The sequence below is a fragment of the Stigmatopora argus genome, chromosome 22 (assembly GCF_051989625.1).
Source record: "Stigmatopora argus isolate UIUO_Sarg chromosome 22, RoL_Sarg_1.0, whole genome shotgun sequence".
Lineage (NCBI taxonomy): Eukaryota > Metazoa > Chordata > Actinopteri > Syngnathiformes > Syngnathidae > Stigmatopora > Stigmatopora argus.
Genome location: NC_135408.1, coordinates 176,160 through 189,950, shown reverse-complemented (window position 1 = coordinate 189,950; position 13,791 = coordinate 176,160). Strand labels below are relative to the sequence as shown.

Below are 13,791 nucleotides of genomic sequence, written 5' to 3'. Positions count from 1 at the left end.
TTGAAAGCCGAGATCACTGACGTCAGCTACTCTTACTTTGAAAGAGAGGGCAATTTCGGTCGCTGGCGGCACGTATGAGGAACGAACCCCCATCGGATGGAGGAGGCACATAAGACAGTAAGGGGCTGTTTAAAATTAATGTGTAGAACAAGGCTGGTGAAGAGAGAGACAGAGAGATGTAAAAAGAAAGAGAGACAGAGAGATTTAGCAAGAGAAAGAGACAGAGAGATGCAGAGAGAGAGAGACAGAGAGATGTAGAGAGAGAGAGTTGACAATATGATATATTATTGACAAATTATGGGTCCTTTATTAAACACTGAAATTTATATTAGGAAATTTCTAGTGAAAGGTTATTTTCCCTAAATTTTAATTGTGGTAGGTGAGCTACAGAAAATGGTTCTTATTTTAAACAAAAACCCCCTTCTTGGAGTAGATAGGAATTCAATAGGAATTCAGCTAGCAGAATTTAGCTATTGGTTTTAGCAATATGAGAGTGATTTGCGATTTAGAATCATCCAAATTATTAATGATATCAAACATGAAGACAATGCAGAAATGGCATTCATCTAAATTATTAATGATATCAAATATGAAGACAATGCAGAAATGGCATTCGTCCAAATTAGGTAAATTTTACCTGGCAAGTTTAGATAAAATAATTAATTTAGGATTGGCATGATTTCCCTAGGATGCAATAAGCATAAGATATTTTCAGTGCACGGGAGATATCTTTTGTTTTGCCCTGAACAGGTGAGATATGCTTTAGCGTGAGTCATATTAATGACTATTAGAATATCGCGGATTGCATTAGCATCAAACAATTGATGTCAGCCAAATGACGTTAACCTATTTCTTTTGAGAATGATTAATGCTGATAGGACAGCAAAAGGAGGTGAGCTGCCAAGAAGCCCAGACTTGGGATGGCGATCTTCACCAGTGATGAAAATTGCAGACCACTGATGTCTGATTATGAATGAGTGTGAGCGTGAATGGTTGTTTGTCTTTTTGTGTTTTTGATTGGCCGACCACCAAGATATAATCAATCAATCAGATATCAAGGTGGAAAATGATTTAGAAATTTGAAATGTTTCTGAAATCGCCAATAAGCCCTTTTTCCCGTGAACGGATGATTCGCCGAAAGATGTTTCGCCGACGGACGTTTGGCCGACGGACAGGTCGCCTAATGGACGTATCGCCGAACGGACGTTTCGTCGAACAGCCGTTCGGCCGAATGGACATTTGGCCGAACGGACGTTTCGCTGAAACGGGATTCACGTGCTCGCTCCGCCCCCGGATCGTGTGTTTTTCAACCTCGGCTCGCGGGCCATATATGGCCCGTTACAGATAACATTCATTTAGGAATAACAAGGGCATGTACTGCCCCCCGCTGGACATATTTCTAAATACAAGTACGTACTACACTACAATGTGCTGACAAAACAAATTCACTGAACACTGCTCACCGTCAAATCCGTCAGGCAAAGAGTACCATCCTCTGGATGCAAGTTTAATAATGGGTAATTTGGGAGTAAATAGACATGGTTCAAATGACTTAGTCAAGAGCCAGTAAAAAGATAATCATTTTACTTGCTTTTTAATATTAAACACTATCAATAAGCTGCCATTCAAAAAATATTTTATTAAAAAGAAGACAAAGCAAATTCACAGATGGTGTTTTTATTAAAGCAGTAAAACACGTACAAATTTTGTACAAAAATTACAAATACAATACAAACTATGTACAAAAATTACAAATACAATACAAACTTACAAATTATGTACAAAGGGAATTCACAGATGGCAGTGGCAGTTTTTATTAAAACCGTAAAACTTACAAATTAAGCGCAATGGCTTCTAGGTACTGTAGTTTGTTTGGAAATCGATCCGGGTTTTCATAGTCATCTATTAGCTTTTTTAACCGTTCATTAACAGCTGCGTATGACTTTTTGGTCTGTCTGGGCATAATACCGCAATAAGCCTGTTGTATTCGTATTTCCCAATCACTTTGCTTTAATTTGAGTTTGCTTATCAGACGAGATAAATTTGGATGGAAAACTGACACTCTACATTGAAATGCGTGGTGCCAACCTTCAACAGAATTATTAGTGCGTGGTATTCCCAGCAAGGTCTTTTCTCTAACATTCCATAAGGGGATAGCAAAACATGGACCGCATCGCCATCGCCTTCCCCTTGGGTCACCTAGCCAACCCGGATGTCCGGTGTAAACATCCAATCGAAACATCCCCACTTTTATTTTTTTAATAAAATAATAAATTAAATACTTTTTTTTTCACTCACACAGTTTACAAGAAATTACAATTAATATATGTTGGATGAAATTTATGATATGTTAGAGAAAAAAAGACAACAAGAACAACAAGACCGCGTTCTACTTCCACTTTAAATCTTCATCTCAAAATGTACTGCCCCCCGCTGGACATATTTCTAAATACAAGTACGTACGTGCTGCCAATGTTTAATATTTTTTATTTTATCCTTGCGTTTAAAGTAGTAGCCATTTGCCATATTTTAGGAAATATATATTCAAAATTATTTGCTGAGAACCTTAATTCAAAGATTAATCTCAACGTTTTCTATGCTGGTGTAAATTTTCTGGAGTAGGATTTTTGGATTTACAATTTCATTACAGTAGTACTTACTGTTACTACTACTTTATTTTCTCTATTTCTTCTGTCACGTATTGTTCTGCGTGATCTCCAAATGGCTACTACTTTAAACGCAAGGATAAAATAAAAATTATAAAAAATTGGCAGCACATGGTAGTGTAGTACGTACTTGTATTTAGAAATATGTCCAGCGGGGGGCAGTACATGCCCTTGTTATTCCTAAATGAATGTTATCTGTAACGGGCCGTATATGGGTCGGCGAAACGTCCGTCGGCGAAACGTCTTTCAGCGAATCATCCGAGTACCCTTTTTTCCATGGATGGCGATGACAAATTATGGAAAATTATTCAGTCCAATGAAATTTTTGATAAAAATGCAGCAGCAGTACTCCAAATGTGAAACTTGAAGTGGAGAAACAAATCTGCTATGCAGAATTTGAGAGCACTGAGATGGGAAAAAAAACAAAGACAGTGCATGATATGAAATTCCAAAGTACCATTGATTTATAGTGATAATGGCATCCAAATTGTGTTAACAGAATAATTGACTGAATTGACAAAAGGTTCCATATTTCGTTATGAAATCATTGCGCCTACATAACGAGGTCAACCGGACAACAAAATATGGAAATCCTATTTAGTAGACTATACAAAACACCAATATTCACTACACGATTGGAGCTGGATGATGAGGCTAATCTGGCTATCTGCATAAAAGAAAAAAAACTTTAAAGAAATGCATTGAATTTGGGTTAGCAGAAGGAGACTGTGCTTCTCAACAGGAAACAAACTGGACCAACGGTGGTTCCAAGAGCCTGTGTGCTCAACCCAAAGTATAGAGAATACGCACGAGCAACCCAAAATGAGAACATCCGTACAAGTGTTGCTGACCAACCAGCAGACATGAAAATAGCTGAAAAGGAGGATGAGGATCCACCTTTGCACTGATTGCTATTTTTAGATTTAAAAAAAACAACAACACAAAAAATACAAATTAGGACTTAAAAATGGCAATTTTTGATTTAAATGGGGATAAATAGGAAATATTTTATCATAAAACAGAAAGTCGGTGGCACGGTGGCCTCACAGCTCTGGGGACCTGGGTTCAAATCCAGGTCACGCCCACCTATGTGGAGTTTGCATGTTCTCCCTGGGCCTCCATGGGTTTCCTCCGGGTATTCCAGTTTCCCCCATGTAATATATTGATACTAGAACTGTTAGTTGCCTCAGGTTATACAAGTGTGTGTAACCACCGCCACTTAGTGGCCATTGTGTAATACAGCGTGACCCGGATGTTGTGATGTTTTGGAGAGTTCTCAGTGTTGCAACAAAAAGAGTTACACACGTGTGAAACTTGGCTCCGTCGTCAATTGCTGTTATGGATATATTAACAGTTATATAAAGTGCAAAGTTATCACACCCCACATTCCAAAAACATGCGTGGTAGGCTGATTGGACACTCTAAATTGCCCCTAAGTATGGGTGTGTGTGCATGGTTATCCGTATCCTCATGCCCTGCGATCGGATAGGCTCCAGCACTCCCCGCGACCCCAATGACGATGAAGCGGTTCAGAAAATGAGATGAGATGAGAAAACAGAAAGTCGAAACTCGTGATTTACTTTCTCGGGCCGCACAAAAAGATGCGCCTGGCCAGATTTGGCTCCCGGGCCGTCACTTTGATAAAGTGGACTAGAGTCTAGGCAGTATAAGAAAAGGCGGCTCATCGCAGTTAAATCGCAGCGCGCCTCCATTTCCAGCCAATATGTTTGTGACGTGCGCTGCAAGTAGCATTGTCCATAAAGTTTACATTTACTCAGTGGAAATGGCGTAGTCAAACTATTTATTTCCAACTGTTCTTGCCGTAGCTTCCGCTCTAAAATGGCCGACTCGGTGCGTCTGCGCAGAACACATCGTGCTGGCTCACAAATAAAGTACTGATAAGTGTTTCTGCAAATGTGCCTAATAATATATCGTATAACAGCCACTTTGGAGAAAGAGAGGACACATCTATCTCATCGAAGCATTTTAACGTCAACTTAAAGTATGTATCAAGATTTATTTTCCTTTATTTAACTTTAAGTAATAAATCGGCAGCTAAAGCGCTACACTTAGCCCAAAGTATCTAACTATAACCTCACAGAAATTCACACCATTACATGTATTCAATTATGCTCTTCATTTTTTTGTGCTCAACAGCGAGGCAGCAATTGCCATTCAATTAGACTTATTTGATGCTTTCAAATTAGATCTAGGCCATTTTCATTTTCGTGCGAGCTAAATAGTACATGGGCAAAAAGGAGAATTTGTTCCAAAGTTCATCGAATACAAACATTAAACCTCTGCTCTCATTATGGCCAGTTGAGCAATATCTGTGACATCTGTGCTCATGTATTGCAATTGAAAAAAAACCGATAAATGACTTGATTTACTTTTTTCCTGTTGGCTGTTCAAGACACTTGAGCTTTCTGTCCCCCGATTTGCGACACTGTTCCCGCTTTTCATGGAACACGACTCTGTATTCTTCAGCATGGATGTTTTTGCAAACTCGCCATCAGAAAATGGCTTGTATGCCTGGAGTAATCCATCGAATATTGCGGATAATGTAGATCAGACATGGCCACAAGAAGACAAAATGAACTTTATACAATTAAGAACAACGCCTTGCTGCTTGTATACTGGATGAGCAGACTGGATCACAAAAGCCTTCACAAGCTGTTTCATCCCGACCGCGAAGCTGTACCTCCTTGAAGGGGGCTCCCCTCAAGGACTTGGACTAAAACTAAAACTATATTTAACACATGTACACTTTTTGATAATTTTACTTGTGTACATGTATTTCTGTATAGGTGTGAAAACATGTATTGTGTCAGTAATAATGGGGGTGATCCTACTTTGCAGATTTTCGTTTATCGCAGCCATGTCTGGTCTACATTAACCGCAACATTCGAGGGATTACTGTAGTCTTACAAGCATAGTATGTTTTCTGCATGAAAATAATGGTTATGTCGTGCACATTGCGTGTTCAGTGAAATATACTTTTTCCAGTGCTCAAAATCAATCAAACGAGGCAAACCATTCCCAAAATTATTTGACGTCAGTGATCGTTATTATTTTATCACTCAGGTATAATTACACTGCAATCTATCCCACGCCTCTCCGCACTGAAGTCAACCGAGTGAACCACTACACCAGGGGTGGGCAAACTATTCCACAAAGGGCCGTAATGGGTACCGGTTTTCATTCCAACCCACAGAGAGGGCACCTTTTCACCAATCTGGTGTCCTACAAGTGCAATCAATGGATTGCAGTTGGGTGCTTCTTGTTTTCTGCAGAAATCTCATTGGTTAAACTCTCTTTGCTGGATTGGTTGGAACAAAAACCTGCACCCACTGTGTCCCTTTGTGGAATAGTTTGCCCACCCCTGCACTATACTCTATCAGGTGTTCCCTTTAAATTAATTAACTCAATCATAAACCTGGAAAATATTATTTCAATACTCATCTAATTTGAATCTAACCCCATTTCTTGCAGGTTACTGTCACCTACAATCCATGATGATTTCACATGGTCTTAAGATCACGAAAGAGGATTTTTGTTTTGGTCCATGGAAAGTGACAACGGCCAAAAACCATATAATGAATTCCAAAGATCTTGAAAGGTGAGTTTTAACTTTTTCTGAGTGAGTGAGTTTAAAGTCTTTCACCGCCAATCATTTTACAAATAGTCAACCCCTAGATGCGAGACGATTTTGGCTATTTTGTCGCACCAGCCAAAGAAACAACGAGAAAAACAAATAAACAAAAAAAGTAACACTGGAGTATAAATCAGATTTTCGGGAAGTCAATTTTAGGCAATGGTGATGGGCACGGGTAAAATCGCAAAAACTTTTCCAGAGAGCTCTATTGTTTACATAGGAGAGAGACCTGCAGGGTAAGGTCAGAACAGACCTGGGAAGCTGTCTATGTTAAATGGAGCAATGTATTCACTTAAGCTCGCAACAAAGTGCATGGGTGTGTGAATTGATTTGATGTTTATAATGCACTAGAGAGATAAAAAAGGAATCAATTTCTTTTCTGATGTCTTAATTTTTTAAATTTACAAGCACCTGTGTTCTGAATGAAAAAGCTCACTGTCCTGCTATAGGAAGTATAGCTTGAAAAAGTAATACGCGTACTAGGTGAAGGCCTACTGCATCTACCGGGACATTGAACCGCCTGCCTTCAATGTTAATTTTTTTTTCCCGTTTGCCTTGCCAGATTAACACAGGAATTGAACTTGCCCTCCCTTCCAGAAATGTTATTTGGGGAAAACATGCTGCGCATCCAACACGGCGATGGCTTTGGAATTGAATTCAATGCAATTGATGCCCTAAAGAGAATCAACAACTCTGATGACAACGTCCAAGTGGCGTGTGCTCAACAATGGCAGGAGAGCAGGCAAGATCATCGCTGAATTGAAATATAAAATTATTGATAGTCGTGAATGCAAATATGAATGGCTGTTTTCTGTGATTGCATGGCAACAAATCTGGATCCGAGCTGCCATGCACATAAGCAAATGTCACATCTCTTGACCATTTAGTCATGCAATGCCGACTTTTAAAGTCATCGTAAAAATTCCGTCTATATGTATACATACATGTGTACGTACGTTCTGAAGAACATGGTTCAGTAGAGATATCACAAGTCCAAACTGGGGGCAACATCACTATCACATGGTTTAAAATGAGTGAGAGAGCGAACTCCAGACATGGAAGCATCTTGTGATCTATTAAGATCAGAACTTAGGCTTCAACTGAATGGTAAATATGTTATACACATCAACGATTTTTCCAATAGAAACAATCTATTTTCTTGGAAAACCTAAAACGGGTGCCACCACAGCAATGAAACTAGACTGCAATCTACTGAATTCAGTAAAGTACTCCCTTAGGTGATGGTGAAAGTTTAAATTGAGTATTTTTTGTTTCTGTGGTGAAAAATCAAGTCATTCCAAACTACTTCTGGTCAAAAATAGGAAAATTTGTCAGGTTGCTCAACTTTATCTAAAAAAATTGTGTCTGAATTCTAACAACACAGCACAGTTTTGTCATATGTCTTTTCCAAGTCAACTAAGCACATGTAGGCTGGTTGGACGAACTCCCATGACACCTCGACAACCCTGCTTATGGTATAGAGCTGATCCACTATTCCACACAATGTTGCAGAGGTGTGTCAACCAAGGCAACCCCACAACAATTCGGGCGGATCTTAGCAATAGACTGCGGCACCCTCATTGCAGGAAGGAGCACTTCCGCAGATCCTTCCTCCCATCAGCTGTCAGGCTCTTTAACAAAAAAATGGCTGAGTGTTAAGACCTACCGTATGCATGCATGTACATCTATGTGTATGTTTGTATATATGTGCTTATATGTGTGTGTGTGTGTATGTATGTATATGTACACGTGTGTATGTATATATGTATATATGTGTATATATGTGTATCTATATATATCTATATATACATATATATATATATACATATATATATATATATATATATATATATATATATATACATATATATATATATATATATATATATATATATATATATATATATATATATATATATATATATATACATATATATATATATATATATATATATATATATATATATACACATACATACATATATACATATACACATATATATGTTTATATGTATATTTCAGCAACACGATTATTTATTTATATATTTATTCATGTATTTATTTATTAACTTACTTATTACCTAGCTATTTATGTCTAAAATACCTTTCCTATTTCTGCATCCTCACCCTCTTGCTACTGTGACAACGAAATTTCCCGAATACGGGATGAATAAAGTTATCCAATCAACCCCCATGCCTTGGCACTGAAGAGCTTTTTCACCACCTCGGTTGACTTGAACCACTGAGATAAGACAATCCACCTCAAAGTCCCCAGGCTGGTACTCGGACGATTCGCCGAAAGACGTTTCGCCGACGGACGTTTGGCCGACGGACAGTTCGCCGAACGGGATTCGCGCACTCGCCCCGCCCCCGGATCGTGTGTGTACATGTTTTTCAACCTCGGCCCGCGGGCCATATACGGCTCGTTACAGATAACATTCATTTAGGAATAACGGGCATGTACTGCCCCCCGCTGGACATATTTCTAAATAAAAGTACGTACTACAATGTGCTGCCAATTTTTTATATTTTTTATTTTATCCTTGCGTTTAAAGTAGTAGCCATTTGGAGATCACGCAGAACAGTACGTGACAGAAGAAATAGAGAAAATATAGTAGTAACAGTAAGTACTACTGTAATGAAATTGTAAATCCAGAAATCTTACTCCAGAAAATTTACACCAGTGAATCCCGTTTCGGCGAAACGTCCGTTCGGCGAACTGTCCGTCGGCCAAACGTCTTTCGGCGAATCGTCCGGTTACGCCCCAGGCTCTGTGCGTTGGTGGAATTGAGAAGGTTTTCATTGTATTCGGCCCACCTGCTCACAACATCCTGAGTTGAGGTCTGCAGCGCCCCCATCCTCACTATCCACAGTGTTTATGGTGCACCCTTTTCCCCTCCTGTGATGTCTAATGGTGGAGCAAAATTACCTAGATAAAGTCGTTCTCCATGACCTCGTCGAAATCCTCCCATGTCCGGGATTTTGCCTTAGAGACAACCTGACATACGCACATGCCGCTTGGTCAGCCAGTACCCCACCAGCTGCCTCCGGAGTCTGTGTCCAAAAGGGCCCAAAACGGCTCCCTTCTTCAGCCTGACAGCATCCCTGCTGGTGTCCACAAATAGGATCTAGGATTGCTGCCACGACAGTCAATGACTACCTTGTGGCCAATGTTCCCTCTAATTTTTTGTTTGTCTGGGCAGAAAGACAACCTCCCTGAGCACACTGAGTACCGGTGTGAGCAACATCATCATTGCTCGCTATGGGCACACACCAGTATCACACCTGCCATAAGCAGGTTTGTCTACTACACATAAATGATTTAGTAATAATAAAATGTAATGATTAATATCTATGAAATGGGCGGCCCGGCGGATGAGTGGTTCGCGTGTCGGCCTCCGCTTAAAAAAGTGATTTTATTTTGTGCGGTCCATATGATTTGCTGTGCGCAGAGAAGACAAGAGTAGTGCGCAATTGCGCACGCGCGCAGCTTAGAGGGAACATTGCTTGTGGCCGCAGCGCCGGTCAGCTCCCTCTGCAATAGAGGGGTGAAACATATTACACTTGAACTCAATTTCCCCGGCCTCTCCCCAGACATTAGAGAACCTCTGCTGGAGGTAAGAGTTGAAACCCCTCCTGACAGCTGACCAGTTAGTTACTGATAATTAGCCTAATTTCCCCTTTGTTAGGGTTATCTTATGGGTTTAAAGCATTTTTTTACCAGGAGGTCTGCAAAGAAAAGGTTGCTCACAAGGTGAGGACACCATTTCAAAAATTTTGCTGCGTTCACTTTGTTGTTGAGATTTCTGACACATTGTCTATTTAGATAATGCACGTTTTTTTTCTTTACAGGTTCCAACTAAAAGTGTAATTTATGTGAAGTGATATTCAAAAGACCTATGTTTTATTTTGGGACGCTTTTTTTCACAAGCACACATGCCTCTCTGCCGAGAGCACACCCCCAAGCCAAAATTGGGTCAAAAGGATTGAAAACGAAGAAACGTATTTGATTGCAAAAAAATATATTAAATCAAGAACAAAACTTTAACACACCCATAGCTCTCACTTAAAATTCTAAAATGTTCTCTAAAATGGACGGGGCGCCCAATCAATCGATGTGTCTTGTTAATGCACTAAATTCAAAATTTAGTATGACCCTGACTGGTTTCATTTCTTGGAATTTGTAGGCTGCATTGCAGTGGTTATAAGTCAACTCAACAAAGGGGACAAGACAACGCCCACACAATTTCAAATTAGTAGCAAAAACAGCCGTTGAGATCACCACTGAGAAGGCCAATTCTTCATACTTGCCGAAGGTCCCGACCAGTCTGTCCAGGTGGACAATACCTCTCCAGAATGCCTCTTCGTATTCTGGTTCAGGGTCTGCAGGCATTCATTGGCTCTGGTTAGGGACCCATCGGGTGACTTGTCGTTGGAATGAAGCTGCGACATTGATCTCCGAACATTTCACACGCCCTGCTCCGCCAGAAGCATATCAACCGCTTTGCGGTCCTTGGATAGCTATGAGACTGGTGGCTGCCAGGTATTCCTTCATTGCTACTGATAGGTTTATTAATAGGTATACTTTAATAAAAACAGAGAGACATCGTTGACATATTCCAGCGTTGAAACTTGCAAGTGAGAATCGTCCTGGCTCGTCCTCGCCACCGTGACATTCTGAAGAAATGGCATCCTCTGTCCATTTAGTCGCGCATAATCAAAACACTTAAGGTAATAAGCTAATCAAATAACACCATTAAGGTCAAAAACAACTGCCACAACAATTGCATATCAGGTCGGAAACCAAAAACACCTGCGTAAGAATTTGCACAAGTAAGCATACAACTTCATATAAGGTAAACCGGGCGACAGTATTTTTAAACAATATGCGAGTATTTTCGGAAGTTGATTCGATTATTGCCATCTGCCGGAATCCAAGTCAAAGCAATTTAAGAGTCCTTCCCAGATCTTCATTGCGAACTCAGATCAACAGTCCTCGGCCTGGAACATGGTGACCTGTCCGGTCAATAGTCCTGAAAACAATTAAATGTCCTCGAATCCAGCTGTGGGGGGAAGTGTCCTCGAGCTTGCTCGGTCCCAAATTAAAATATAGCCCAAATTAAAATATAGCTTCTATACATATTAATGATTAATGCACATATAATAACATCCCAGAATAACCCCAACAGCTACAAATCCCTGCTCTGAATACTTTCCAAGTTTTTGGACATTGTAATGGATGTTGTTTATCCTATCCATATTTTTATTTGGAGTAACCCAAAGAAAAATAGACTCCCAATCTTTTGCAATTTCTTCAGCCAACCTATAATGATCCAGTACACCTCTGGGGATGCAAATTGCATCAATGTAAAGCAGAACGCCATCCCTTGATGAGGCTCAATGCCGTCGAGAGAGCCCAGCCGCCGCACCGAAATTCTGAGCTGCCAATTGTATCGCCTCGACTGTAGATGGAAAAAACGATACCGGTGAGAGCAGTGAAACCAAAGCACATAGTCCTGTTTCTTTTTGACAGTAGTTATATAGTTTATTTGCACCACATCACCACCATAGGTCAAAACGTGGAATCAGTGGCGCAGTTTGTCTTGGAACATGGGTACACTATGTCTCATTTACCGCACCCAGATCATGCCATAAGGTTCAAGACAGATAAAGTTAGCAAAGGCATTTTCAGTGGATAAATTGGCTTGTTTACTGCTTTCGTAACAGGATGGACACAGTTTCCCCCCCCCCCCCCTTTTTAACTAATAAATAGCCAGACTGGCTTCCCCCATATCTAAATTCCTTAATTCTCACCAGTGACAATGTTATATTCACATCTGTTAACATTCAGAAACAAATGAATATATTTCTTAATAGAATTGAACTCTCCCTTTTCGCAAGGATTAATATTTAACCTGGGCTATATAACTGTGCCCTTTACAATAATTGAACCACATGACTTCTAAAATGCATACCAATTAAGGACTCCAAATTCATTCAATAATATGCATCGCGTTACATATTAAAACCAGTTGTTTGAAATTAAAATACCCCACTCTAGTCGCTTTTTGCAAGAATTTAACAGTCTTTGTAGTTTGTTTATCATCTCCTATAAAACTTTCTTAATGTTCTCCAATAGTTAAAAATAAAAACCTAGTTAAAAAGGGTACATAAAGTATTGAGATGAACTTTTGGTATTGACCAAAAACTTATTCTTTAAAAATCAAACAATGTGAATTTCTCGGTTCTTTTGCACATTCTGTCTCATGGTTGAGGTTTAAACATGTTGGCAATCACAGGCCCCTCTAATCTTTTCAAATAGGATAACTTGCACAAATGGTGGTTGCCCCACTGTATGTGTATATATGTACAGTTGTGGTCAAAAGTTTGCATGCACTTGTGAAGAACATAATGTCATGGCTCTCTTGAGTTTCCAGTTATTTCTACAACTTGGATTTTTCTCTAAGTGATTGGAACAGATACTTCTTTGTCACAAAAAACATTCATGAAGTTTGGTTCTTTTATGACTTTATTATGGGTGAACAGAAAAAAGTGATCAAATCTGCTGGGTCAAAAATATACATACAGCAGCGCTAATATTTGGTAACATGTCCCTTGGCCATTTTCACTTCAATTAGGCGCTTTTGGTAGCCATGCACGAGCTTCTGGCAAGCTTCTGGTTGAATCTTTGACCACTCCTCTTGACAGAATTGGTGCAGTTCAGTTAAATTTGATGGCTTTCTGACATGGACTTGTTTCTTCAGCATTGTCCACAAGTTCTCAATGGGGTTTAAGTCAGGACTTTGGGAAGGCCATTCGAAAACCTTAATTCTAGCCTGATTTAGCCATTCCATTACCACTTTTGATGTGTGTTTGGGGTCATTGTCCTGTTGGAACACCCAACTGCGCTCAAGACCCAATCTTCGGGCTGATGACTTTAGGTTATCTTGAAGAATTTGAAGGTAATCCTCCTTCATTATCCCATTTACTCTCTGTAAAGCACCAGTTCCATTGGCAGCGAAACAGTCCCACAGCATAATACTACCACCACCGTGCTTGACGGTAGGCATGGTGTACTTGGGGTTAAAGGCCTCACCTTTTCTCCTCCAAACATATTGCTGGGCATTGTGGCCAAACAGCTCAATTTTTGTTTCGTCTGACCACAGAACTTTCCTCCAGAAGGTCTTTGTCCATGTGATCAGCAGCAAACTTCAGTTGAGCCTTAAGGTGCCGCTTTTGGAGCAAGGGCTTCATTCTTGCATGGAGATGCAAAACACGCTTGACTGTGGACACTGACACATGTGTTCCAGCAGCTTCTAATTCTTGGCAGATCTGCTTTTTGGTGATTATCGGTTGAATCTTCACCCTCCTGACCAATTTTCTCTCGGCAGCAGGTGATAGCTTGCATTTTCTTCCTGATCGTGGCAGTGACAAAACAGTGCCATGCACTTTATACTTACAAACAATTGT

General features: G+C 39.9%; 1 protein-coding gene across 5 annotated transcripts in view; it reads left to right on the top strand.

Annotated features, from left to right (window-relative positions):
* Positions 1 to 4,488: 4,488 nt before the first annotated feature.
* The window catches only part of tiprl (TIP41, TOR signaling pathway regulator-like (S. cerevisiae)), a 53,392-nt gene continuing 44,089 nt past the window's right edge, over positions 4,489 to 13,791 (top strand). For 3 of the 5 annotated variants that reach the window (XR_013298221.1, XM_077593253.1, XM_077593251.1), the window contains exons 1-3: positions 4,490 to 4,668; positions 6,159 to 6,285; positions 6,884 to 7,063. Coding sequence is in view for 4 of the 5 variants with exons in the window: in XM_077593253.1 (XP_077449379.1) it covers positions 6,179 to 6,285; positions 6,884 to 7,063 (287 nt within the window). In the remaining variant the exon portion in view is untranslated. Of the gene's footprint in view, positions 4,669 to 6,158; positions 6,286 to 6,883; positions 7,064 to 13,791 lie in introns of all 5 variants that reach the window. The other 2 variants (XM_077593254.1, XM_077593252.1) reach the window with 2 other exon arrangements.